Here is a 27315-nt window from a genome sequence, read left to right on the forward strand (position 1 = left end):
ACTACTCTAGAGCAAAGTGGCTGTGTCTTGGAAAAGACACTTAATGGCACACAAAAGTAAGAGGAGCAGCCTTTCGCTTAGAAGTGGGTGATATATCAGCTGAGGGCCATATAGATGCAACCGTTAGTGACGCTTCATTTTTAAAACTCTTCCAATCATGGAAAAACAAGAAAAAGGTCTGTTATATTTGCATTAATGCAAACAAATGACACGGCGAGAAGAGCACAATAAACATAGCCGGGTCAGAGGTGATAGACTGTATTATTTGCAACGACAACGCACGGATACAAATAAATAATAAGGCGAAAAGAGCACTATAAATACTGCCAGGTAGGAGACTTCAAAAAACCGGCTTGCGCACCCCTTGTGTTCAATGCACCTCGAAGGAAGGTCCACCAGTTTAGACTGCTGGGGCTAGATTAGGCATGAATGAATGAATATATTCACAGGCATTTGAAACGCCCGTTTAAAATAATGGCAGTTTTGCATACTTGTAAAGTAAAAATTGTTCTGTTTAAAATTTATAATTTTGAGAAATGTTTTGCATTTGTGGAAAGAAAAAAGTTTTTTTTTTTATCACTTTAAAAATTTAGGCTGCACTTCAAAGATAATTTTCTGCATTTTGAAAACAAACATTCACACCTTGAAGCAATTCATAACTAAAACTATATTTTAGCAAAAGAGTAAATGTTTTGGATCACAAAAGCAGCTTTTGACATTTTCAAAAATAAATAGGAAAACCTAGATTTTAAATAAATTAATGTTTGCAAAACTGGTGGTGAAAACTTTTAAAATTTTTTAAAGTAACCTAAATTTTTTTAGACGATTGTAAATCTAAACATTTTCTCCAAATATGTGAATCTTTTCAGATACTTAACGTAGTCATGAAAAAAATACCACAAAGTTCTATTCAGAGTGTAATCGGACTGCATAGAACCACCATGTCTACCACTACCAAGTACAGTAAACAAAGAGTTCATCATCAAGGGAACAATTGTGAAATATCTTTTTCAAACACAAAAATTGCAAGAAAAACTGTTTTTCTTTTGAAAAATTATATTTTTGAAACCAAAGTGAAAAGGCCTTCAATGGCGATTTCATCACCCCCGCGTTTCTGAGTTATGCTTCAGTTACTTCATTAGAAACGCGATGCGTCTGAAAAGGCCATTTTTTAATTCAAGCTGTTTAGTTGCAATCTCTGGTGGTGATGCTGGATTTGAGGCTTTGAGCGCAAAGCCCTTGATTTCCATCAGTGCTGTAGAAATGAGAATTGCAGTTTCATTACGATGAACAAATTTTACAAACCTTCAATATAAGAAGCATAAATTTCTTCGTAGGCATAGCAAACAAAGCTTGTTAACTCGAGTTTTGCATGCCAAGCAATTCTATTCTGTTTTTAACTTTTCATTTTCCTGAGCTTGTGAATTTGAACAATCAGTGTAGCCTACTAAAGCTTATAAGATAAACTGGATTCAACAAAAGCACACTGAGGTTTGAATCAAAAGGTTTAATAGAAAAGAAACAACACAGACAGACACTTCTTTTTTGCCAAGGTTTAATACTTGTCGGCAGCCGTGTCGGCAGCCGGCAGTCGGCAGCCTTGTCGGCAGCCGTGGCCGAGTGGTTAGCGCGTTGGGCTCGCAGTCGAGAGCCTGCATGTTCGACTCCAGCCACCCGCGCACTTGTTGTTGTTTCTCTGGGCAAGAAACTTTACGATAATTGCCTCTACCTAGTGATCGATTTCGAGTAATGGGTAGTACCAAATTTAAGTCATAAGTAGAGTAGACAACCGGAAACAGACATTGTCGTCGGCTGCAGCGTGGGTCAGGTGTATGTCGGAAGGCGTACACCGATGCATAGCGCTCAAGTCCGCTTTCCCGCAATGCAGGATAAAGATAAACAAACAAACAAAAAAAAAATACTCTGCGGGACATTGCTTGTTGTTGTTTGAGCTAGGTCAGGTATATTCCTGCAGTAATTGCTAACCCCATTCACAAAAAAACATGCCCAATAATTATTCCTGGATTTTCCACGTCAAAAAAAAATTCTTACTCTTCTGTGTGTCATGCCAACCATGGCATAATTTTTATTTATTTTTTATAAAGAATTTATACTCGTAGCCTAATACCATACTGCATATCATGTGAAGTAGGGGAGACCCGGGAGAGTTGAGCCGCAAGGAGGGTTGATCCACCCCCAAAAAATGCAATTTATAGTATTGAAATCTAATATTTGGGTTCCTCTGCGTGACATATGCAACATTACTGCCATTTTGACTCAATCAATTTTGTAGTTATATCTAGTAGGCTATAGCTTGTTGAAGTAGCACAATGTGAAAATCAAATCTAAAAGTGGATTGCTGAGTTACAAGTCTTTCATCTTATAGCCACAAAGTAACAGCAGGTAGTTTCCTTTTAAGATGTGTAATATATTGTCAATGTGATGCCTTTTTATCATGATAAGTACTATCAACTTTGCAGCGCTGTTTTAATAAAACTTTCAAGTTTTACCGAACAAGGTGACATAAGGAGAGTTGAGCCATTGGTGTCTAGGAGAGTTGAGCCATGGCTTTTACGTAGTTTAAATAGGCAATGGCTCAACTCTCCTCAATACTATTGGTTTACTTATTATCAAAATCAGTTTTTTGTTATTAGATTTATTAAAAGCTTGCAATTGACCAGAATAACGTGAATGATCAAAAGACTTGCTCACAGCAGGGGGCCAGAGGGCAATTGTGAACTCAAAATTTCCCTTTTGAAACGTGTGTGACGTCATGATAATTGGATATTAATGATAACAGTATTTATTATTATTATTGATTCAATTATTTTGCTGTCAAACAATTTCCAAAGAGGCACTTCCTTTTCTACACTAGCCTATCGCTTGGAGTGACCGCAAACGGCTGGAAAAGCGCTTGGGTTGCAATTTGAAATGGGTTAAACTACTTTTTAGACCAAAAAACTATCAGGGCCCGTCATTGATGGCGGATAATGTTACCGCAACACCACCATTTTGAATTTAAATAGTGAAAAAAATAAATCTAACAAGTGACATTGTAACACTGTGTACTGAATAATATTGGATAATTTATTTTGTATTAGATCTTTTGTGTTTATATGGTTTTGGTAGGCAATGGCTCAACTCACCTTGAGACTATGATCAACTCTCCTCGATCGGCGGGAGAGTTGAGCCAACTGACTGTTTTATTTCATCGACAAAATACACATATATGCAATGATGTTAGATTAATTTCCTTTTTTGTGAATGAAGGTGAATGGTTACCCTTCAGTTTACCAAACGAATTATTTGTGTAACCTAAAAATTTCAATAGATATTTACCAAAGTAGAAAAATCGGCTCAACTCTCCTGGGTCTCCCCTACGGTTGATTTTGAGGTGTCTTGCAGACAGTTAGTGTTGTTGGTTGTGAAACACGTAAAAAGACACCACTCATTAGCGTACACCTGTGTCTGGGCAAGACATGTAAAGGCATTATTAACCACCACATTGTGATTGCAACTTTATTTAGTGTTTCCTTTTTTTTAGTGTTTTCAGTATAATTTTCTTTTGTATTATTTTCTGTAAAATACTGTTAGGGTGGAAGCTGTTAGGGTGACCTTGTAGGGTGACCTTGTAGTTGTAAGGTCTTTCGCTTTCTTCCTCTGTCATTTCATATGTAAAGTATCAGTGTATTATCATGATATTTTGAGAAAAATAAAACAATGATTGATTGATTGATTGCATTCCAAAATAATAAGAAGCAGCTGACTTGACAAGTTCTATATGTCCCTTTGCTGCTTCCAGCTCTGTTGTATACATCAAAGTTGTGTTGCATAGGCTATATGTTATTCGTAATGTACCGGTAATGTGGATTATGATTATTAAAACAAGATTATTAGGCTATTATATAATATATATCATCTACAATAGACCTTTTTTACTGATTAGCAAGTTGTTAGTTTCAATATTAGTTACTGTATTTCTTTTTCACAATATCATTTCTTTTGCATTCTGACAAAGAAAAATAAATTAAATTGAATTGAAAACTAAGCATAAAAAAAGTTGATATGAGATGTCTGTTTAGATGATTATACCACAATGAATAGCTCAAAACTTCAATCTAGAAGTTTAACTTTAAGTAAGACATCAAAAGCATGGAATGGCTTAATTGAAGAAGGGGTTGGAGTTGAAGTTTCACCGGAGCGAATCTCAGATCAAATATCGTCGGGTTATCAATTTGGTCTTCGTTATATAACTGGCCATCTTTTTCTGGTATAGAACAGTAAAAGCACTTTGTTGAATTTGTCTTAATTGGAGCTGTTCAAATATCCTATCATGCCTTTTTGTTGTCAACTTCCTCATAGGCATCATATTATATTATAACAATCTCCTACGTGTTTCGTTAATATGATTTATTGATTTTAATGGGCTACATAGTTGATGTTTTTTAAATGTAGCCTCAGAAGTTTTTATCTTGCTTCTTCAATTTATCAAAATTAATTGGGGACCATATGCTTTAAAATAAGCTAACAATTTTTGGTACAGTATTTGTAATAAAACAGCTAATTCATTTTTCTTACCAACTTGAAGCCATGAAACATTGCTTTTTGTTTATCTGTTGTATGTTACCATGTTGATATTTATTGGACATGTTTTCTTTTATTTGTTATTGTGTTCTGAGACGGCTGTATAAATTGGGTTAGTGCAATTTGTACAATAAAAAAAGCTTAAGTAAGTATGTTAATACTTATCATCATCAACCCATATTGGTGGAGATGTTGATACTGGAATATACAAAGTCACATAATATCTTGAGTAAAATTGACTGTTTTAATTGATAATATTTCAGAACTCCCCTGAAGTCTATAACAGTGAATATGAAGTTCGATTAAGTCTTTATGATGTTCTGCATCGTCGATTTATTGGACGAACTTGGCGCAGTCATCATGTGCAATCAAGTAAACGTGATGGAAAACCGGAGCAAATAGTTTTAAATCAGGTTTCTGTTTATAAGCAATTTTACCTCTCAAAATGAAACAATTAAATTCATGCAAAACAGGTTTTATACCACAACCTAAATATAATGATCAAATGAAATTGGGAGTTATAATTTGATGGTTGTGTGAAATCACTTCATGTATTTATTTCATTGTGTGATGCTGTGTATATATGCATGCCAACCTTGATTTTTAAATGATACATATTTTATTTTTTGCAACAAATAAAATAGGGAAAATTTGCTTATTAACCTTTGTTTGAATACACTATATGAAACAATGCATCTGTTGTTCACTGTCAATAGAAACTGTAAATATATTTATTTGTAATAGTTGATACCGGTACATCGAAAAGCAACTGGTATTTTAAACTAGTGTCAAGTGTTTCCTAGGATGTAAGTCTCACTTCTTTTCTATTCAGCCAGTCTACTTTCAAACAACAATGCTGGATTCAAGTATTCTGCTGGTGGTTGAAATCATCGCCATCAAAACCCCCAAAAATCCAATGCCAGATCAGCCATCTCTCATCAAGCAGCACACTTTGGGTTGGGGTGTAGTGCGATTATTTACCAGTGGCCACCCATTAAAGGATGTCAGTAGTGGATCTGAAGCTCAGTTGAGAAAGTGAGCTCATTTGTATGAAGCTGTTGATATTGAAATAGTTTTATGTCTAGTTTACATTCTATTTGAATAACCCCCAATGAGGTGGTCACACTTGATTGGCAAAAGGTTTGAATAAAATTGAATGCATATAAGGTGCAGTGTTGTTTACTTGGCTTTGAAATCTTCTTCTTAAATCAGAGATCTTTATTAACCTATTTGTGCCGAAAGTGAAAGTACTTAAAAAAATTTTTTGAAAATTAAAATATTGCATAATCATGACCTAAAAAACATTTCACAATTAACTTTTTCTTAATTATATTAGTACCGGTCGAGAAAAAGACCGTCCTACATATAGGATGCTAGGCAATTCCGCTATCAAGCTTCGCAAGTTTCTTGTGCGTAGGCCTAATCGTTATCACTCAAAGTGATAACTGAGAAATGTCTTGTCATTGAGTATTTTATTGAAATGAAAGTTCACAAAATACGAAGAAGAAAAGTAGCAAAGCAACAGATCACTGAAACAAGTCATTGGAAAACATGATATTGCTTGAAGCATTTGACACGCAGACCGACATCACATTTTTTGCATCTTGTCGTAGTTATTGCATGGCAATAGGCGCATCGAGTTTGTTTGTCCTGGGCTAGCACCAAATGCTCGTATCCTAGGCATCATAACATACATCGGATAAAACCTTTTGTGGTCTGCCCCGCTTTCCTTGTTGAGGTGGCTTTCCATGTTGTGACAAGTATATTCTGGCAATATATCTTCGAAAAGAAAGCAGATCCATTGAATTGCCGCTATTGCAAATTTCTTGCAGTTGCCATGCATTGTTGGCAGAAATATCGAGCATTTATGAAATCAAGCACGAATAGCATTATTTACATCTCATTGCGATGCGATAGTTCGAAATGTCCTGGTCCATTCTATCAACGTCCCCTCCCCATATGTTCGTTATAGAGCTTGATCAATCAACGTTGTTCAATTTGTACACGCTTCTTTTTAGAGGATGAATATCGAGAGGCTTTAGAAGCATAGGCTAAATTTACCACAGTGTTGTCATTCCATTTGCAAACCAGCACGCCGTTGTCGGTATCGGTTCTGAAATCGAACTTGTCTCTTCCTTGTTTTTTCAGAGCATCTTTAGCGGCCAGCGGAGATTTTTCGGTGCTGTTTTCATGAATTGTAGCTGTTGCTTTCACTAATTTTATCCTGCAGCGTCGTAGCCAATTTCACACTACTGAAAAAGTTGTAGCACAAGTGGAAAAACTTTCTGCCGCAGCTGGCGAGGACATCAGCAAAATTGTCGACAAGGTTTCCTCCAGGGCCTAAACTACTTCGTACTTACCAGACCCTTACTTCGCTTACGTCACGATGCGCATGTGAAAACGCCAAGAGAAAACTAAAAATTTATCAAAAAATTTCAGTAAATTACGATAGATATGTTATTGTTCTAAAAACAAACACAACTACTTTGTTATACAGCGTAGAAATCGTAGGGAATTGCTGTTTGATACCGCTTGATGCGTGGGAATTGATTGCCGCTTTTGCTAACACGTGTGATCGGATAGATGGAAGTGGTGGATGTGAAGCAGCGGTGACAACAAGGGCAAGATTGGGCTGGGCAAAGTTCAGGGAATGTGGGGAAATGTTGTATGGCAGAAAATTTTCACTAAGGATGAAAGGAAAAGTATATCGGAGCTGTGTGCGGCCTGCAATGCTATATGGTAGCGAGACATGGGTATTGAGAGAGAGTGAACTGGCAATCCTGAGAAGAACGGAAAGGTCAATGGTGAGAGCAATGTGTGGGGTGAAAACGAGAAGGGAAAAAAGGACTGAAGAATTGTTGGATATGCTAGAGATGAGAGAGACCATAGACCAAATGGCAAGGGCAAATGGAGTAAGATGGTATGGACATGTGATAAGGAGGGAGGAAGGAAGTTTTCTTAGAAAGGCACTAGATCTAAAGGTGGATGGGAAGAGGAAACGCGGTCGTCCAAGAAGAACGTGGAAACAACAAGTGAAGGATGAATTTAAAAAAGTCGGACTGAAGGAGGAAGATGCAAGGGACAGGGTGAAATGGAGAAAAGGGATAAAAACAATTGCTGCGCGGAAACAATCGGCCACCCCCACTAGTGGGGAACAAATCGACGATGGATTATGATGATGATGATGTGTGCCTAGCGACCTATATATAGGACATCCATCTTTTGAACCAATTTTCTCAAAAATTTTACTGCCAATTAAATTTAAACATTTGCTGTAAAATATGTTGATACATTACGAATAAAGACAATGACAAATATTTTTGGAAGCTTATTTGCATATGCGGAATTATTATCATAATTCGACATGCACCTTCAAAATTTCAGACTTAGCAAAATCTGGAAAATTGAAAATGATGTCAAGCCTCAACCAAAAAAGCAATTTTTGAAAAAAGTAGTGATTTATGCTGCAAAAATACTCATACATGTATTTTGACTTTGTCTAAATCTAAAAACTGAACCTGCAAGAAAAATTTTAATTTGAGTAGGTGTCCTACATATAGGACGCTAGGTATAAATGGGTTAAGTCAAATAACTCCCTTCTGCTTGAACAAACAGCAGATTTGAAAACTTGTAGATACCCAAGCTTCGTCTAATCTGTTATTGACTGTATCAAGTGTTTTCTAAAGAAAAAATGGAGCTACATCTGTATGATATATACTGCCTTTATCATCTTATGTGAATCCAATACATCAAAAGGCACAGCTAAAACATCGATTACACTGTTTCTTCTTGGATGATTGCCCTATGCAGTGTGATAACAGCGGCTTACTACGTTAACTTTGTCATTGCAATGCTCAACAGATGAATATTTGTTGCAGGATGAACGTCTACCAAGGGTCTCCACGGTCTCTGCTTTATATGGAAGTCAATGTTGAAAGTAAGTAACTACTGTGTGATTGTTATTACAGTGGTGAATGATACAGTGGTGAATGATACAGTGGTGAATGATAATGTTGTATCATTGTATGGATGAGAATTTATTTGAAATTAAGCACAAATACGATCGCAACAGTGCTTTGGTTTTTATTGAATTTATTCCCCTCAACATAAACATTGTTTCTTAAACAAGTCTTCATGGAGAAGTAACCAAGTGAACTTTAATTTTGAACTTGGTTCTATGAAATTTCGAATTCTGGAAACAATTGAAGTTTAAATGTATTTTCTTTCTAAAATATGCATCGATGTATATTGGACAATTGTACCTTAGCCAGGAAAAATAAATATTTATTGACAAGCTAAGAAAGCAAAATCTCTCAATATGATTTCTGTTCCACATACGCGTATTAATAATATGGTCTTTTGCGCTCTCTCATTGGATGCACACTGTACGTTTTTTGTTTTATGTACGTTTTGCATCCAAACAAAAATAAAATGACCATCCACCATCCTATTACGACGTGAAAGTACAAAACTGTTGTTTGCGAGTAGCTTTACTTTCAAGAAGTGTTGTTTCTCCAGGCGATCCCAACATCAAACTCCTCACCGGATGTCAGGCGTCATACACGTTCTTGCGTCATGCTGCTCTTGACAACATTATGCATTTAATCCCGGAGAACTTCATTTTCGGAGCAAACCACCGTCTTCCTGGAATATCTGAACACTCGTCCAAGCGCGCAGGAGGTAGAAATTTTTCTTTGTTGAATCATGATAATAATAAATAAATAATGTGTATTAACACTCATCACTCAACAGTCTCCTTTGGAACAGACCCTGCTTAATCTATTACGGATGTCCAGTTTAAACCCTCATTTTTACTGTGCATCTGAATATGTATGAAACTGCAGTATACGAATACGAGCCTACCAATTTTTAAGTCATCAGAAAACATTGCAATCAGTAGGAATTTGGGTAATGAAGGTTCCACTATTAGAGTCCATTCCTCCATGTGCAAGAAGTGGAAAACATTAAATCGACTCCGGTCCGAGCCGGTGTTGGCCGTACTAAATCTGCAATGGTAAATTGGGGCTACATCACAAGCCCAGTTACATGTATTTGTGGTACCAAGCCCCTAATATCGCACCATCGTCTTGTGTGGCTTCAGTTTCCCATGCAATGCAGGAATTGGGACATTTCAGTATGCAACTTCGTCACAAAAGAATGTGTCAATCTGTGGTGTATTGATCAACTGTAGAAGATTCGGCAGAAAAAAGATCTGGACATAAACATTAAACAATGTACATCTAAGAATAAAGCTTTATTGTTCAAAAGCGCATCTGCAGTTTTTGACATCATACTCATACAATTTCTTCAGTCTTACTTCAATCACAAATTAAATGTATCTGTTCATTTCCAGTCAAAGATTATTTTCTGAACCCGAGACCTCTGAACCAGCGAATTGGTTACATTGACAAACTGACCATCGACCTAGGGACCCCTGTAAATATCTTTGAAGAAGAGCTCTGTGCCTCCACCAATGATGACAGGCTTCGCCGGAGCAATATAACTGATGATGGAAAACGCGTCACCGTTTCTGGTCGAAGATTAATGGTGAACATTCAACATTTTACCAACGCTTGTGTAATATAACAAGTAAATAAAATGAGCCACTTTTGGAAACTGGTATGACTTATCGATAAAGCTTTCGCAACCGCAAAGGCGGCTTCTTCATTATCTGGAAAAGCACAAGCAAATGAAATCGTAAATATTAATTACACGTTGAAATCAGCTATGAAAATGTGTACTGTGTAAACCTAATGTTGTTAAATTGTAAATAATGTTTCGTACTATTACGCAACATTTACCATCGTCAGACCACTCACTTGGACCGAACGATCACATGGTAGTGTCACTAATGGAACTTTGCAAACCTGCTTTGAAGGTAATTCTTCAGTAGCAGTATCTACCTAAACCACGATGCGCACTTTTGAATGATTCCCAAATCGGCACTAAACAATTCCATCATTCTCAATCGGAAAAAAATCGAATATTTTGACTTTCTGATTCTATAGATGTTGGCATGCACTTTTCTGATTCTATAAATGTAGATGTTTGTATGCAGAGATGTTTCCGTGATCAGTTCCTATCTTTTGCAGGTCGGTGTCCACAATGGACTTTGTTACGTGCACAGCCCTCAGTACGTCCACCTTGAACCTGAATCTACTATTGGTGGGTCACGTATGGCTAGTTTCAGGGGGAGCAAGACTTCACCGAAGTAAGTGGGACGTGGGTTGTAGTGAAATGACTGGGTTTCTTTGCATATTTTTCATGAAAAAAGGAGCTAGTATTTTTCACAAATTAGAGACGCTTTTCTCTCCGACACAGCACAAGAAAGTTGGTCTTTGCAAGCACCAAAAATGCAATGCTCGGGAGACTTACGCTTAATGCACTTCCAATCAATGGCATGACTGTTGCCATCACAAATGAAGTATTTTTACGTCTGAATGGCGCAACTGTGCCTCACCAGTATCAAGGGCACACTGTACATTAGGGTGTTTTTAATTTTCTCATATCGTAAGTTTGATTTGTACAGGGCACCAGGTTGTTACAATTGGTAAGAAAACAATGTCTTTCAAATTTCAAGAAATTATTTCAACAATTTACAACTTGCGCAAGGAGGTTGGAAAATTCGCAAAATCAATAAAACAAGCAACTTTACAACACGCAACCAAATAACCAGCTTTATTCAGTACTTTTAATATGCACGCATTTCAGGCACGTCCAACAACCTTTCCACCGTGTTTCACCCATAACCGAGATGATCAGAAGCAGTGGCGTATTTAGAAAGCTTATTAGGGGGGGGGGGGCAATACATTGTGTCAGTCAGCCGTGTAGCGGTCCAGAATCGCCAAAAATACCGTCATATGATATTTGAACGGCCTCATACTTTAAATCAAGAGCGATTCCGAAAACGCAAACTCCGTTCTGCCAGCCAGTGTTGACACTGGTTGTGTCGAAACACATTGCACGTACAAGATCCGCTATGCCCCAACCATATATTTCGGATACCACTGCTTCAGCTTCGACGATTGATTTTCCCGATTCTAGTTTTGGTACAGCCAGAAGTTTGGTAACGTCTTTGCCAGACACTAAAATTGGCAAACGGTCTACTTTGATGTGATTGTATTGCTCATAATCACCCATGAACTTCCCATCCCAATGTATGGTCAGTGGGGTGCAAGGGTCAAAAGCCTCTCTAATTTCATCCGACAGCTTTTGGCGATAGATCTGGCGAGCTTTGTGAATTGAACTTGGGCTAATCATCAGATCACCGGTTGGATGGAGCAATTGCTTGGACACCGCCAGTGCATTTAAAATATGAACGGCCTTCCTCGAGGTAGTATTGGTCCTGTCCAATGCTGCTGCTATCTCGGGGGTTACTACAGCAATTTTACCTCGTCGAAATTTCGGCAGACAGCTTGCAGCGCTGAACCCAGGCTGTTCGGAGCACGTCGATCCACCAGCTGATGGATGACGCCCATCTCCAGACTTGTCGAGATTATCTTCTTGCTGAGTATCCATTTCTGAACCACTGGATTCCAGTATGATTAAATTAGTAGATTCGGCAACACGAACTGCTTCCGCCTCAACTCGCTCTCTCTCCTTTAATGCTCTATTCCTCACTCGCTCGTCTCTCCTGCATAGAACCATATCAACGCCAACCATGGAACCTAGGTGCCCCTCTTCTCTCTGGGCAAGAAGGAACTGGCGATCTTCTATGTTGATCATTTCCAAAGCATTACTGTGTGCTAAAGTCTGTCCGTTTGACTAACTCAAGCGCACTCTTACGATCAGTGGCGTACGCAGGATTTTCTCAAGGGGGGGGGGGGCATTGAGAGTAGCGTAGCCAGGAATTTTGAAAGGGGGAGTTTTGACGACCGGCGGGCGAAGCCCGACGGCGTTTTTGCTTAAGACGACACCCAGCGGCGGGGGGTCTGGGGGGGGTTCCCCCAGAAAATTTTGAAAAATTACTTTGAATTTGGTGCATTCTGAGAGCATTTTCAACAAAAATGTGGGTATGAATATTCCTGTAAAATGGTGCTGTCAGGTGGCATAGCAAAAGGATAAGATCATGTTTTCTTCGGCATTTTTCGGAAATAAAGCTAAGTCTCTTTGTTTTCTTGTTGTTAATTCCTGGCTGAGATGTTTGAATGTTTGGTATTGGCAAAACTCGCTCTTTTAATGCAGTTTTGTTTAAAATTAGGCTAGTTTTTTTAAACTGAAAGCATCATTCTCAAGCATAAAGAGACTGAAAGCATCATTCTCAATATCGTGACGTCACACGCGTGCCAAGTGGGGTTGTAACCCCCCTCTCCCTTGGCTACGCCACTGGCCATTGATATCCCAGATGTCTTCATGATATCCCAGTATGGTTTTAGTTTAGACTATATCCATTTCTCTCTCACTAATCACTGTAATAGGCTTACAGAACACTATGCTACATTGGCATACCTGGGGTGGGGTAGGTAGAGTGGGCCATGCATTTCGTATTGGCTTAGTCTATAAAACAACATTGTTACAGTAATTGCTTTGACAGAGCAATGCAAAACAAATTAAATGCCTTAATCTACGTCGTTAACTACTAAAACATTTTTAAGGGGGGGGGGGGCATGGCCCAATGGCCCCCCTGCGTACGCCACTGCTTACGATTGATAGATTTTTTCAAGTTTTGCCATTCCTGGTGTAATTTTTTCACCTGATTAATCACATGGTTTTGATGGCGTGTTGGAATTCGTGCTCGACTCCAAATAGGCAAAAGCAAAGATACTGTGTTCTTGACACTACTTTTCATATCAAAACCTTTTTTACAATGAAAATCAAACAAAACTTGAAGCACTTCTCCCCTCGATGGTAATTTTACAGCGCTGAAATGACCTGAACTGCTACCTACCAGCCCAATTTTATCTTTAGACCTTGTCACAGCCATTGTACAACCGCAAACTGTTAGTAAACTGAAATAAATGCAACAGCACAACAGACTTGACAGTGTGATTTTTGTAGTTTTATGAGGTGTTGCAATTGTGACTTAACGATGCTTTATTTGTTCTGTGAAGTGACGTAGCCTACAAGTACCGGTAATTGCTTATATTCCGCTGCTAGATTATAGGCTAAACAACCTAAAGTTTAGCTTCCTTGCGTAAGTAGTAAATGTCGACGGATTTCAACAAAAATTTGCCAAAAGAATTTTTTTACTGAAAGGAAATGAACACCACCCTGCACATTAATATTAACAATGGTTAGAATTTTGCGAATTACGCTAAAAACACTCTACTGTACATGATATATAAAAAGGGTACTACGACAGTTTATCGAACGACTATTGATCGAACGACTATTGATCGAACGACAGTTTATCGAAACGACAGTTTATCGAACGACAATTATTCGAACGACTGTTCATCGAAACGACTGTTCACCGAACGACAGTTAATCGAAAACCTAACCCCTAACCTTAACTCCTAACCCCTAACCTCTAACCACAACTCCTATCCCCTAACCCCTGAGTATTCCATTGCATATGTGCTTCGTCGTTCGATGTACTGTCGTTTTGATAAACAGTCGGTCGATGAACTGTCGGTTCGGTGAACTGTCGTTTCGATGAATTGTCGTTCGATAAATTGTCTTTCGATGAACTGTGGTTCGATAAACTGTGGTTCGATAAACTGTCGTTCGATAAATTGTCGCGTCACGTATAAAAAGACACCTTACGCTGACGCACTGTTTTGGAATTTAGATCCATCACTAAGTAATTGTCTTGATGTTTCACCCGTTTCCAACCAAGCATGTATTTTCAGGATTCCTTCCAGCAACAACTTGGTCCTTCGCAGCCGGTTGGAACTGGATGAGATGATGCCTGACCCCAGGGTGGCTGTTGTTTTTCAGCTTGAATACATCCTCACAGTGCCCTCTGGTGGTCATATTAAAGGTTTGTCAGTGTTTCATTTTCAAATCAGCTTCATTTTGAACTTTTAAAGGAACGGTTGTTAAATAATAAATAAACGTTTTTTATGATTAGCCATTTTGTAGAAATACTAATATTTAAACCGACCAGCCTTTCTAGCCTACTGGTCATTACAGGCTTGGCTGCCACGTCATATTTGATAGTGATACCGGTTTTCTGGGTTGCAGAGCGTCTGCCAGCGCAGCTGCTGAAGCTTTTCAGGTTAATTTTGTTGGTGACATAATACTTCCATGACGCAGTAATAGTTTTATGACGTAACAACTTGATTTGTAGATTCCCGCACATCCTTACACTCACAAACTAGTACAGTGATGGTGCGATGGACTGCGTGGTGCCCTCATGAGCACTCCTCTGTGCCCCCTCAGCAAGCTGTAGCCGTGGGATTGCATGTAAGATACGCGATAGGTTGGGGTAGTGAGATTTGTCGTCATTCCAAAGTTTTTATACTTATCTAATACAGTGCTCATTAAAGGAGGACGGAGTATTAAAACTTGTATCTTGTGAACATAAAGCTTTGTTGTTCAAAAGTTTCTAATTTCGTTTAAGAATCTCTTCCTTTTTAAACTAAGTTCAAGTTTTTGACAAACACATCTAATTTACAATTTGCTTTTGTGTTGTTTGTGAAAGACCCAATCTACAGGTTTTGCTTTTTTCTCTAAGTGAAATTTTTAAGCTCGTAGGTCCATACAGTGGAAGCTGTGATGTTGTTTGTTATGTCACAGGGTGGCGCTGCAATTAATCCCGAGTCTGCATTTTTCTACAAAAATCTTTCAGATGACGACAAACAAAGAGGAGCAATTCGGTGAGTTGAAAGTTAACAAGAATGCACGCAACATCGTCATGATTTACATGCGACCTGCCTGTGTATGTTTATTTGTTTATCCTAATAAATGTTTGTTGTTTGAAAAATGTTTGATGCTTCAAGACTTCTCAGTTTGTCAGCCCAGTTGCGGAGAACAATCGTGAAATGGCATAATTTACATAAACTTGCGAAGTTATTGTCGTTGCCCGTCACTTGCCCCACTGCTGCGCCATTTGTTAAGCTTCTTCGAGTTAGCTACTCGTTCCAACCATATCCTCATTATGTTTAATATTCTCTTCTAGCTTTCACTACCTTACAAGTGATGAACCACTTGCCACCTCCTTTTTCTCCACACCTCCCTCCATACCTTCCGAGATGCAGGAGGAACACAAGGAAGAAGAATTGATTGCTTCTGCTAAAATCAGCTCCTATCTTCCTTCAGAACCAGAGGTACTTTGACATCTGTGCGACTTCAAATGCGATTTTGTTTTGTTACGTCACAATCACGTGACATCTTTATATTCGTCTTTCAGTCGCCTAAAGTGGACGATTCTTCCAAAGTTGAGATCACTCATTTGGAAATGGCAGGAGAATACCCACCTGTGCATGTTCCCTCCATTCTTCCGATAGCTCAGGGGTATGTGATCTATTTCAAAGTCTTCATGAATTTTGTTGCCATTAGGTATCGCGATAAGTGATATGGTTTTACTCAATAGGCAATCTTTCTGTTTTTGTATTTACGTTGTTTCGCAGCCAGTGCATGCTTTTCCTTTGCTTTTGACACTCACAATTGTCACAGAGCTCCCGCGTTGACGCGCGCAACCTACGCGCGTTTGTTTGCTTCAGGATTTCCTGAGATCACGGATAGGAAAGGTATCATCCCTACAGTAGTAGACCCCAATGACTCCACATACCGCTTCGACCTTCAGAAGAATATCAACGATTCTTTGCAGGTGCATTTCGTCACATATTTACTCATGCAGAACGTTTTTGTGTCGTCATATTGTAATCTTTGTTGCAAAGCCATTTCCTTTTTCTAAACTCTTCATTTCTTTTCAGACTAACGAGATTTGCTTCCAGTTCTTGGCATTCACCAACCCCGTGCCAGGGCCGTTTGAGGCCCAGCCTCCTAACATCCAGGCTATTTTCCTCACCTTCCAGTTCTACAGATTTCAACCAGTGACGACACAGAGATTAGCTCTGACGCGGAAGACTAGTAGTCAAGGTTACCACGACACGGCCACGCCATGTGTGCTTCGCAAGATTGAAGCCGGGGAACAGTTGGACGAAGGTGATGCCACCACTACATCATTAACAACACTAAATGCGTAGCTAAAAAAAGAAAGAATATTTGTTGCGATTTGTTTTAAAGAACGACAAAATATCTTCAGTCTATAAAGTTGTTTGATGTCATCGCTTACGAAACACTTCATGACGTGACGTATTAACATTTCCTCTTTTTAATCCAGGCCAACCAGGGTTAGAGGTGAAGTACCACGTGGACCCTACTCACATGAGAGAAGGAGAAACCGCATCTTTTCTTGGTTACTTATCTTCACACAACCTCCACATGGACGTGTGGGATGGGGACTCTTTGCTCCTTCTCGGATCAGTTGTGCTACCGCTCAAGGTGAGAAAGGGGATACTCTCTTGTTTGTGTGCCCAGGTCGGCTGTTTGGTTTGATGAGATTAATGATCACAATGCACTTCTAGCCAGCAAATCAGTCCTTTTTACATTGGTTCTGCAGACGTCGAACCAATGTAAAAAGGACTGATTTCCAGACTGAAGTGGCTCATGATGAATACCAAATGATCGGATTCTTCTTCAGCACCTTCTTCGCAACGGCCAATCAGCGGTCGTTGTCAACCACGAGTGTGACATTACACTTTCCGAGCATTCAAACGTCAGCTCAACGTTTACTGGAGATCTCGCTGCTGGAGGAAGTATTCGGCCACTTGGTATCAGTAAGCGGCACCGAGGACGACTCCATATAAGGTGATGAGAATTCTATCTCACAAATATGTTTGCATTGCACTAATATGATGGATTCAACGTGCGTACATAAGGTAAAGGTGAGTCCCATACTTAAATCCAAGCATCGGGGGATGAGAAGATACGGTTCTCATTATACTAAGCCTTCGGTACTAACGAGAGTAAGGTGGCCAGTTCCTTTCTCTCGGCCGCCTTTACTTCAGCAACTACGTCCACCTAATTTATTGCACCCTGGATAGAGGTGAGCGGTATTTGTCAACAACCAGCATAAGCCGGGAGTCGAACCAGGATTGCATAATTGGAAAGCGAGCTTCTACCCGCTGCGCTATCCCACCGCGTGCATACATAACTTGACAAAAAGTGACATTGCATCAGTTAGTAACTTCTCTGATAGCAAAATCCTTCATTTTTACTTTGATTTAACGTATGCAAACGTTAAATCAAAGTAAAAATGACGAATTTTGTTGTCCGGCTATGACATCATTTCCAAGTGTATTTTAAGGTACCGTAACTATTATGGACGTACTAAATTTTAACATATGCTTTTACTTTTTAGGGTAGGAAATGTTGGTTATCCTTCTCGAAGCAAGTCACCTCGTTCTCTGAAACGACATGCGCTTGTGGTGGCTGACCTATCGGGATGTTCCTTTGCCGGTGGATCAGTCTCATCCGCGCTCTCCAATGCAAGTAAGGTTCCGACGGAGATTATTTCTTCTAATATGATTGAATGGTGTATCAAAATTTTGCGATGGATCAACACTTGGCGAATTGCTTATCTTTAAATACAATTCTCCTTTCCATCTAGCTGCAAAATTCTTTGTTTCCATTGTTTGGCTTCTATCACACATTTTACATTCATTGCATTCATCTTTTCTCAATCCGAAGATAATGTTTCGCTCAATTACGAATTGAACTCTAAAACAAGTAAGTCAGACTTTACTTACAAAATCATCTTTTCATATGTTGTATGTTGCTAACTACAGTACTTTGACTTTGCAGCTCAAACTCACCACAACCGATGTCGTGCTAAAAGGATGGTGGACGTCAACTCAGAACTCGGCGACCTTCTTCTGCTCAACACCAGTCCGAGTGAAAATAACACGTACGTGTCTTTTTGCTCCGCAGCCTTGAAACGTCATCTACTTTTGCTTTATTTGCCACCCAGATGAGGGCATTCGTTTTTTTAACGAGGAAAAACGGAGCACATGATTTTGTTTTGGAAAATTGAAATTTGTGGAAACTGAGTTTAAAATGAATCTTTTTTCTATGGCTGATCTGATTCTAACTCTTCAAATTAAAGTTACATTTTGCATCAACTTTTCGTTTTTTTGGCAAACAACCCTCATAGCGTTTTGCTTGTGCTACAATATAGAATAATCGTGGAATAAGAGTGACTTGATAACATTCTGGAAAACTAATTTAAGTCGTGAATCCTAACTGAATTTTTTTTCCAATCCATGGCGTTCATGGAGAGAATTTTTTTGTTTATTTATTTTGAAAAATGCTTTGTATATTTATCACCTTTTGTAGTGACAAGGAAAATGTTGGCACCGAGGCTGGGAAGATCATGGATGCGGATAGGAGAAGAAAGATCATGAGGATGCAAGCCATCAGAAGAGTGGAGGACCAGGACACTTCAAGACCGACAATAGGAAGGAAAGCCCTGGTGAGGACTTGAGTGAATTCTTAGATTTATTTCCTTCATTTTTTCTGACAGTGATGTAGAAGAGATGTTGATTTGATTGGATTGCTGTAAAACAACTCAATTTCTGTCAGATAAATTGCTAACGTACCATCACTTCAGCAAAGTAGAATGCTTTGTTAAATTGAATAAAAACCACAGCTAAAAAAGCTGAATCTGAAATCATAGTTTATCAAGCGTTTCGAATACTTCATAAATTCTTGTTTACAAGGTACGGTCATGTAAATGCGCCTATGAACTGATCTGCAATAAAATCAAATTGTTAAACTTTTACTGTATAATTCCAACTTTTTCTTGAATAAAGATTTTCTGCTTTGCCCGACAACTTTACTTTTACTGAAGTTCAATGCATTTTAAGTGTCTGAACTCCGAAACGTAGATCTACATTTACGTTCTTCGATCTACCAACTACGTTTCGGAGTTCAGACACTTAAAATGCATTGAACCTCAGTAAAAGTAAAGTTGTCGCGCAAAGCAGAAAATCGTTTCTCAGTACTTTAACTTGTTTTATTAATTTGTGTCTTTGCCGTACTTTTCAGCTGAACAAACAGGAAAAGGCGTTGAAAGAACGCGACTTAGTGACGATAACGAACTATCGCGAACGGCTCAAGCCGGACCACATCACAGAGATGCTGCTGCTCTCTATCACCACCCGCCACACCATCACTCCCACGCTAGGTGTCGCTGACTTCATTGAGCTTCAACTCAAAAATCCGTTTTCGACTCAACAAACGATTTCAATTGAATGTGACAGCCCGGAATTGAGGTGGGTTGCTATTTTGGTAAAAAAAATCTCACGCATCATATTTATCTGGTTTAGAAAATAAGATAGAACTAGATGATTTTTAAGTCGACAAAGATTGGATTAAAAAATGGGAATTTTTTTCCTAACAGCAACTTAAAGACTGTAGTTTATCTTTGGTGACATATATTTCCTGCAACATTCCGACACACGCAGGTACCACCACAAGTGTGGTCTACCAAACGACCCCAAGGTTTATTTCGGAGTTTTTAAGTCAAATGATGGCTTACCTTTCTTAAATATGTATACAAATGACGAAAACTAACTTTGACCAATACAAAAAAATTCTTTTGTAAACGTCTGTTCAACTTAATTATTTTTGCCAGGGTGGTCACAGATGGGCGAGAGTGGAGGTACTTCAAGGGGTTGGCAGGCTTACACACCCCGGTGGAGGAAAACATGTTCACCTTCAGTGACACCTCAGCCTTGCCACAGGTGGATATGGATTGTCTTTGCATGTCGGATGATTGGCAGCTCAATTTTATGCAAACAAAACCTTTTTGAATGTTTCTTTAAGTTTTTATTGACTTGTATTTGAAAGTTTGTTGACGGCCATATTTGCAACGTAAAACTTTGTGAAAGGATTTAACTTCTGCGTTTATCCCAGTCTGATGGTTTGTTAGAGTTCTTATATTTTTCTTGCATTTGAATCATAAAAGCGCTTGCAGAATTGTATGTAAATTTGTGCAAAAGCATTGTTTGCATTTGACTTAAAATGCACGCAATTTAAGTACATGTACTAATGTTTTTAGAACTAAAAAAGGTCATTGTTAATTTGACAGTGCAATATTGTAGGGGGTGTGTAAAGAACTATGAGAATGCATACAACGTTTGACATTGTGTTTCATGTTTCGGCCGGTCTTGTTGGGTATTCAACTTTGATGTTTATCTGCAGATATTTCTTCGATCTAAAGAAACTGTGTACATACCTTTCCGTTACCAAGGTTACGACGCCGACCACACCGTGGCAGCACAAGCACCTGGCCACTTTTTGAAGGCCACGCCTACTTCGCTTCAGCCAATCAGAGATCAGCACAACCACGGTACCATTAAGCCGAAGAATATTAAAGTAAGAAACTTTTGACCGATAGTTTAATTGAATTTCTATCTGTGTTTCACTGAATATATTGCTTGTAGCATCTTCTCATGCAAGACAACACTTCAGCTTTTATGGTCAGTGATTTAAAAGGTTACATGTTTGCCTTTTTTATTGTCTACTTGTATCTCTGATGGGGGACACATGCATGAAATTTAAAAGAGTTGACGAGGCGATTTACTTTTCACACAGGCAATATTCCGTACAAACGATGGTCGCCCCCTCTGCGTCCTTCAACTGGTGGTATCCCCCCAGCCCCACATTGTGGACCAAACTTTTCGTTTTTATAACCCCGAACAGGCTTTTCTCAAGAAATCGATTCGTCTTCCTCCTTTCCGCGCTGGTGAGTTGTTTTGAAAACATTTTCCGTGTTTTTGTTTATTTTGTGAAAAATATGTATCATCGAACTTTTTCTTCGACAGGTTAATCAGGTGTTACCTCCCTTATAAACTCTCTCTATTTTGTTCTACCTTTTGTTTTATCATTTATTACTTTTACTGCTGCAATTTGCTTGACATTGTCAAAATATTTTATTTTTTGTCGTTCTTTTGATTGTTTGCCTTGCACCATCCCAGTCAACTTTACATTTTTCAATGATTTGCTTCTTACAATGTATTCGAAATATCGTAGTTTGATGTGAAATTTTCAGTAATCGTTCTATTGACTGTTTGTTGCGTAGAAAATTCATCTATGAACTAAGATATCTTTACTTAGAAGTTTTTTCCCTTTAAGTTTAAATAACTAAGTGAAAACTTTGCGAGGCCAAAAAGGTTTAGCACTTTATAAAGTAAAATTAACAAAATAAAACTTACAAAGCAAATTAAAGCTTTGTAACTGCAGTGCTGTGCAAGACATGTACGTGGACATTTAGACAGTGCTCTTGAACTTCTTCTTTTTATTCCTTCTCAAAAAAAGTTTTCTTCATCGAATTCATTTTTGTTGCAGCTGAGCAACTTCACGTTGTATGCAGTGATCCGGAAATTGTATGTCAAGCGAGAGCACTGAAGCATGACGAACCGAGTGAAATTTTTATAAAAGCTCCTTGCGGTGATTCCCCGTCCGTGCGGAAGTTTTATCTCTCCTTGTACAAGTAAGTTTTACCATTGCATGTACATTTTTAATATTTATTTTTTTAGTGTTCATTCCGGTTGCACGTTTGTAAGCTTAAACGATGCGAGCATTGCACTTGGAAGCTCCGTGCACAAATGTTTGAGAATCATAACTCATGTGCAAAATCTGCGCGAAATGCTTTTCAGCTCTCTGATTACCACGTAACAGAAAAATAAGGCTGACTTCATCAAAGATTTTTACTGACCCTGTAAATAGTGATAACTACCATATCCCAAACAGAAGTGCTACCTGTGACTTTTAAGATGAAGGCTTTTTGCAAATCTAATGTTTTTTTTATATTTTGATGTACTTTTTTACCGTGACGCGACAATTTATCGAAAGACAATTTATCGAAAGACAATTTATCGAACGACAGTTTATCAAAAGACAGTTTATCTAACGACAATTCATCGAAACGACAGCTAATCGAACCGACTGTTTATCGAAACGACAGTTTATCGGACGACGAATCTCCCGAAATTTTTTTTTATGTAGGGTTAGGGTTAGTCGTTCGATTAATTTTCGTTCGATGAACAGTCGTTTCGATAAACAGTCGTTTCGATTAACCGTCGTTGGATCAATAGTCGTTCGATAAACTGTCATTTCATGAACTGTCGTAGTACCCTTTTTTACATATTCTTTTCTTGAACCATTGACAAACAACCACACGGCATTTAACATAATATAATAACATGAAAATAAACTAAAAATTACTAACGTTTTCGACCATACTCATATTAGCCCTATTCAAATAACCAACTGACTGATGTTCTACATAAATTGAATTAACAAAACTGATCTACATACACAGAAATCAAAAAAAAAAAAACGCATAAGAATGAAACGGCATCGTTTGTAATTTTTTGTTTATTTTTATGTTATTCATGGCCACCTGGAGATGCGGCCTGATTTGTCACATTTTGCAGATTTTGATTACAGCTACTGCTAGTGCTTGACTGAAATTTTTTGAGATGTTTTTACTTTTTGCGGTTTCCAAATGACATAAAACTTTTTTGTTGCCTTGGGGAAGCAGTAGTAAATGAGAAAAAGTAAGTTGAAAAACGCAAAATCAGACTGTTATTGAAAATTAACAGTCTGACTAAAATTTTCGAAATCAAATTTTCTTTGTTTTTCAACATGTGAGAATGTTCAAACCTATTGTGTCATCTGGGGAAAAGAATAAAGAAAGCGTAAGAATATAATTTTTAGAAAAATTTATTTAAACGTTCGCTCAAAGTTAGAAAAACATGAAAATTTCTGCAAAATGTGACAAATCAGGCCGTATCTTTAGGTGGCCATGTGTTATTGTATTATGTTTAATGCCGTGTGGTTGTTAGGTTTTATTCGTCTATAATTCAAAAAATCATCCTTTTACCAAAATTATATTCTTTTCTCATAGTGACCCATTTCTGGCCATTCCTGTCCAGACTTGGCAGTTCTTCGTGCACTCTCTCCAACGGTTGGACGTGAACTGTGTTCTCGGTCAGACCAGCCGCTTCTCCTTGGTCTTGAAGGGAACTCAAACGTCCCGGATGGTGCAGTGCTTCCCTTCGCATATCGAGGAAATGCAGGTCACTACAAAACGACCCTTTTATGTTGTAACCGGCATTTCAAATAATTTCATCTCAGTACATACTCATTACCAAACTGTGTGGTAAGAACGACGAAGATTAAATTGAGTTTTATGACTTCATCATTACCTCACAAATGACGTCATAATGGGAGAGTTTCATTTCCAGGTGGCGCCTGATCAATCGTTCTTGCTTCCGGCTAACGGCGTGTACGAGATTGCCGCTGGGATTCGAACCCATGTTCCCGGTAGCAAATACATGTACCTGAACGTTGTGGACGTGGAGTATCATCAACTCATTAGGACCTGGCTGGTAGCAGTCAAGACAAGGGAGCCGATGATAAGCAAGGTAAGATACCTGCGAACTGAAAGCTTTTCGAGAAGCTTAAAAGATACGCTTACCACCGCTGAAGAATGGGTTCCAAGTGTGAATTAGGAAAACTGATTCGTTTTGGCTTGGCGATAGCCAGATGATTTTTCCAAAGGGCAATCGATTCACAATGGGGACGACTTACTTTCAGTCTGTAGCTTCTAATGTGACAATTTATTGACATAAACGTCACGTTTTGGAGTTTGCCTTAAAACTTTGACCTGAAATGACCTTTTCAGGAGTTTGACATCGAGTTACCCCGGTCTGGCGGCAAAGGTAACAACAAGCAGGTCAACTACACGAATCCTTATCCAGCCAGAAAGAGGTTTCACTTGTTGACGAACAGAACCGATGTCGTTCAGTTCAAATACAACACATTGGAGGTATTTATGCGTCATAATTGACCTTCTTCGTCATACAATCGCATAACCAGGGCCGTGTTAACTGCCCCCCTGTACCCCCGGCCGGGGGGCACAGCTGATTAGGGCCCACTCATTTTAGTCTGTCTAATGTTTTTTGACTGTTTAAAAAATTAAAAAATATTACAGAGGCTCCGATAGTCACTAGCTGATTAAATCATGCAAGGCCGTATTTACTTTCTTCCAAACCCCCGACTGGGAACGTATTTCTAACTAGGAGCCCACTCATATTTAGTTCGTGCAGCGTTTTTCGGCTTGTTGTTCAATGTTCATCTCGGCGATACTGGGCAAGCATAGTTAGTTAGGGATTAAGGAAGTGCAAAGTTTTTTTTGTGTCTAAAAAAACTAACAAAATGCTGCAATATTTCGAAGTAAACACTGCTCACTCAAATAGCCTACTTAATTAATAGTCATTAAATTGATAAATTTCAATGTGAATCGAGATAGGTTATGAAGTGAAAATGTTATCTGTGAAGGTGGGGACACCTCAGGTAAAATTTTTGAAGTTCTTGCCTGCTGAAAGGCTACAACATACTAGACTATACAAACTCTCAAGAAATAAATTATTGAAATCCTTCTGTGGTTGTGAATAAAAACAATTGAAATAGTACGCTAATTTAAATTTTAAGCAAAAGTTCTACACTAATCCAAGTTTATTTGATGAATTTGGTTACATACAAAGTGTGCAACTTGATAAAAAAACATTGCCCCTAAAAATGTTTGAAAAAGGACCACAGCAAGATTATATTAGTTAATTTTTACTGGGGGGTTTGCCTCCCACACCTCCTTTCCGTTTCATTTTTTGTACATTAGGTTTTGCATTGCATTGTTCATTTATATTATAAACTTTACTTTGCTAAAACTCTGGTTGTTTCGCAACTTTTTTCTAGATCCTTTCTGCACTGTCGGCATAGCCGAGTAACTACCATATTTTTTTCTATAACATCTTAAAAGTTGTTTACTCTTTGCTAAAATGATAAATGTAAATTTTTTCCCACATTGAAAAAGTTTACCGCCCTAAACATTTTCTGGTCCTATTTTTAAGAGCAATCACTAAACATAGGGGCCACTAGTGGATTTCATAAGGGGGCCGAGATGGTGCTCACACGGCCCTCCGCATAACTGTTAGATATTGTGAAGGTTTTTAAAATACTGGAGTAATCACTGGCTCCTAAATTCATCCCGGGTCCAAAGGTACTCTCTGGACACCCCTGGTGCTTTCTGGTACTCTCTGGACCCCCCTGTCAACGCTACTGTCCAGATCAGTTGATATATTGTGAGCAGCAATACTACTCGAGCAGTTCAAAACGATTTTTCGGACGAAACAAAATGCTTTACAGCAGAATTTACTTAAAAACGAAGCAGAATTATGAAATGTCAATGTATGCCCAAGCAGTATGCCTGAAATTTTGGCAAACATTCTCACTTCCAATGTACAATAGAAAGAAACCGCCTTTCATTCGAAATGAAACTAAGAGCTAGAGGCACCAACATTGGATCATTTAAACTAAGGGCTGGATGCACCAACATTGAATCACTCAACGATTGAGAAAATCGACCGATTAAGCGGCTTATTTAGACCAATATTCGTAACCCGCTGATTAAAATCTACGATTGCTGATCCACAAATTAACTTTGCACAAGCTAATTTTTGATTAAGTAATCAGGCGTGTAACTGGATCAACCGTCGGCTGCATTACCGAGTGCTTGAAGACGCCTGATGCCTGAAGGTGGTAACGAAGATTGGCTTCCTTGCCTTCCCGCCCACTTAATCTAAATCTTCAACCACCGGGCGTAAGCTTGGATACGACAAATAAACAAACAAACCGCTTAAAATATTCTCTGTTAGTGTATCCCATCCGGAGACAAAGAACTTTGGTCGCTCGACTCAATGAAGTAGAACTACTATTAACCCGTTCGTTTTGTTTCCTAGCTCGGACCGAGTGAGAAGTCTTCGATCGGTCTCCGGTTCGCTTCCGGGGTGGCTCTCCGTGGAAAGGTTTCCGTCCACATTTTCATCAACGATGATGACGATAAAAACGAAGAAACATTTCTCGTTCACGTGACCTACGTCTGATTATATGCACGCGTGACGTTGCCTAATGTGTCTTTGTTTATCCAATCCATTATCAAGTTACTTTTTTACAAATACGTAATAGTTTTATATTATATTTTTGTTTTATACGTTATGTAATGATTGATGACATAGTATTTAGCATATATGCGTGATTTAGCGTGAAGGCAGGTAGTTGTATAAATATATAACTTCATTATGATAATGCAAGCTACCCACAATAGCTTACAATGTAAGCTTTCTGTTGTAGTCCTACTAGCAGTAATTTTTCAGTAGTATCTTGGTTTGAAAAGTGATGCAGTTCAGAGCATCATTATTTGTTTTTGAAGAACAAGCTGCTTTCTGTTACGAGCTTCAAAGTGCAACGTCTTGAGTGTTTTTACATTTTAAGTTCTGGTCTTTGGTTTTGTGATTTCGGAGGAATTTGGCCAATACATCACCACTTTCGTTTCTGTGATCGTGACTTCACTCTGGCATTATTTTTAACTCATAACTTATTCATATCAGAAAATGGCGGTTGTTTTGCTTTGAAAGACTTCGGGCTTTCTATGGTATGACAATTGTAATAACATAGCCTAACATGGTTTATTTTTAATTGCTGCATCTTGCATGTTAGAATGATGTCACAGTTGCTGCTGCACAATGCGCTTGATTACACCAATGTTTCGCATTCATTACTCAACTGTGTATTTGTGTTTTGTTGTCTGCTGGTGTATTCGACTGCTTTATTGTATGTAAAATTAAATAAAAGATTATGCTGGTATGTTCTACTGAAAGTGACAGTCAAATTCACTGATTTCCCAAGGCCTAGGCTATTGCGTTGGTACCATGGGGA

The 27315-nt window shown here is 38.5% G+C and overlaps 1 protein-coding gene across 1 annotated transcript; it reads left to right on the plus strand.

The window, feature by feature from the left end:
* The first annotated feature begins 4090 nt into the window (after positions 1-4090).
* LOC145765672 (nephrocystin-4-like) lies at positions 4091-27243 on the plus strand. The gene is made up of 28 exons (XM_082577490.1): positions 4091-4270; positions 4848-4997; positions 5417-5619; positions 8463-8521; positions 9103-9264; positions 9938-10131; positions 10677-10795; positions 14376-14506; positions 14816-14931; positions 15265-15344; positions 15647-15794; positions 15878-15981; positions 16144-16297; positions 16404-16635; positions 16814-16974; positions 17174-17340; positions 17894-18024; positions 18337-18439; positions 18868-19003; positions 19579-19805; positions 20168-20276; positions 20737-20910; positions 21130-21280; positions 21883-22027; positions 23447-23618; positions 23787-23966; positions 24227-24370; positions 26340-27243. The coding sequence occupies exons 1-28, from the start codon at positions 4097-4099 to the stop codon at positions 26481-26483; spliced, it is 4170 nt and encodes a 1389-aa protein (XP_082433616.1). The 5' UTR covers positions 4091-4096; the 3' UTR covers positions 26484-27243.
* Positions 27244-27315: the final 72 nt, after the last annotated feature.

Source organism: Aplidium turbinatum, chromosome 2, assembly GCF_918807975.1.
Source record: "Aplidium turbinatum chromosome 2, kaAplTurb1.1, whole genome shotgun sequence".
NCBI classification, from domain to species: domain Eukaryota; kingdom Metazoa; phylum Chordata; class Ascidiacea; order Aplousobranchia; family Polyclinidae; genus Aplidium; species Aplidium turbinatum.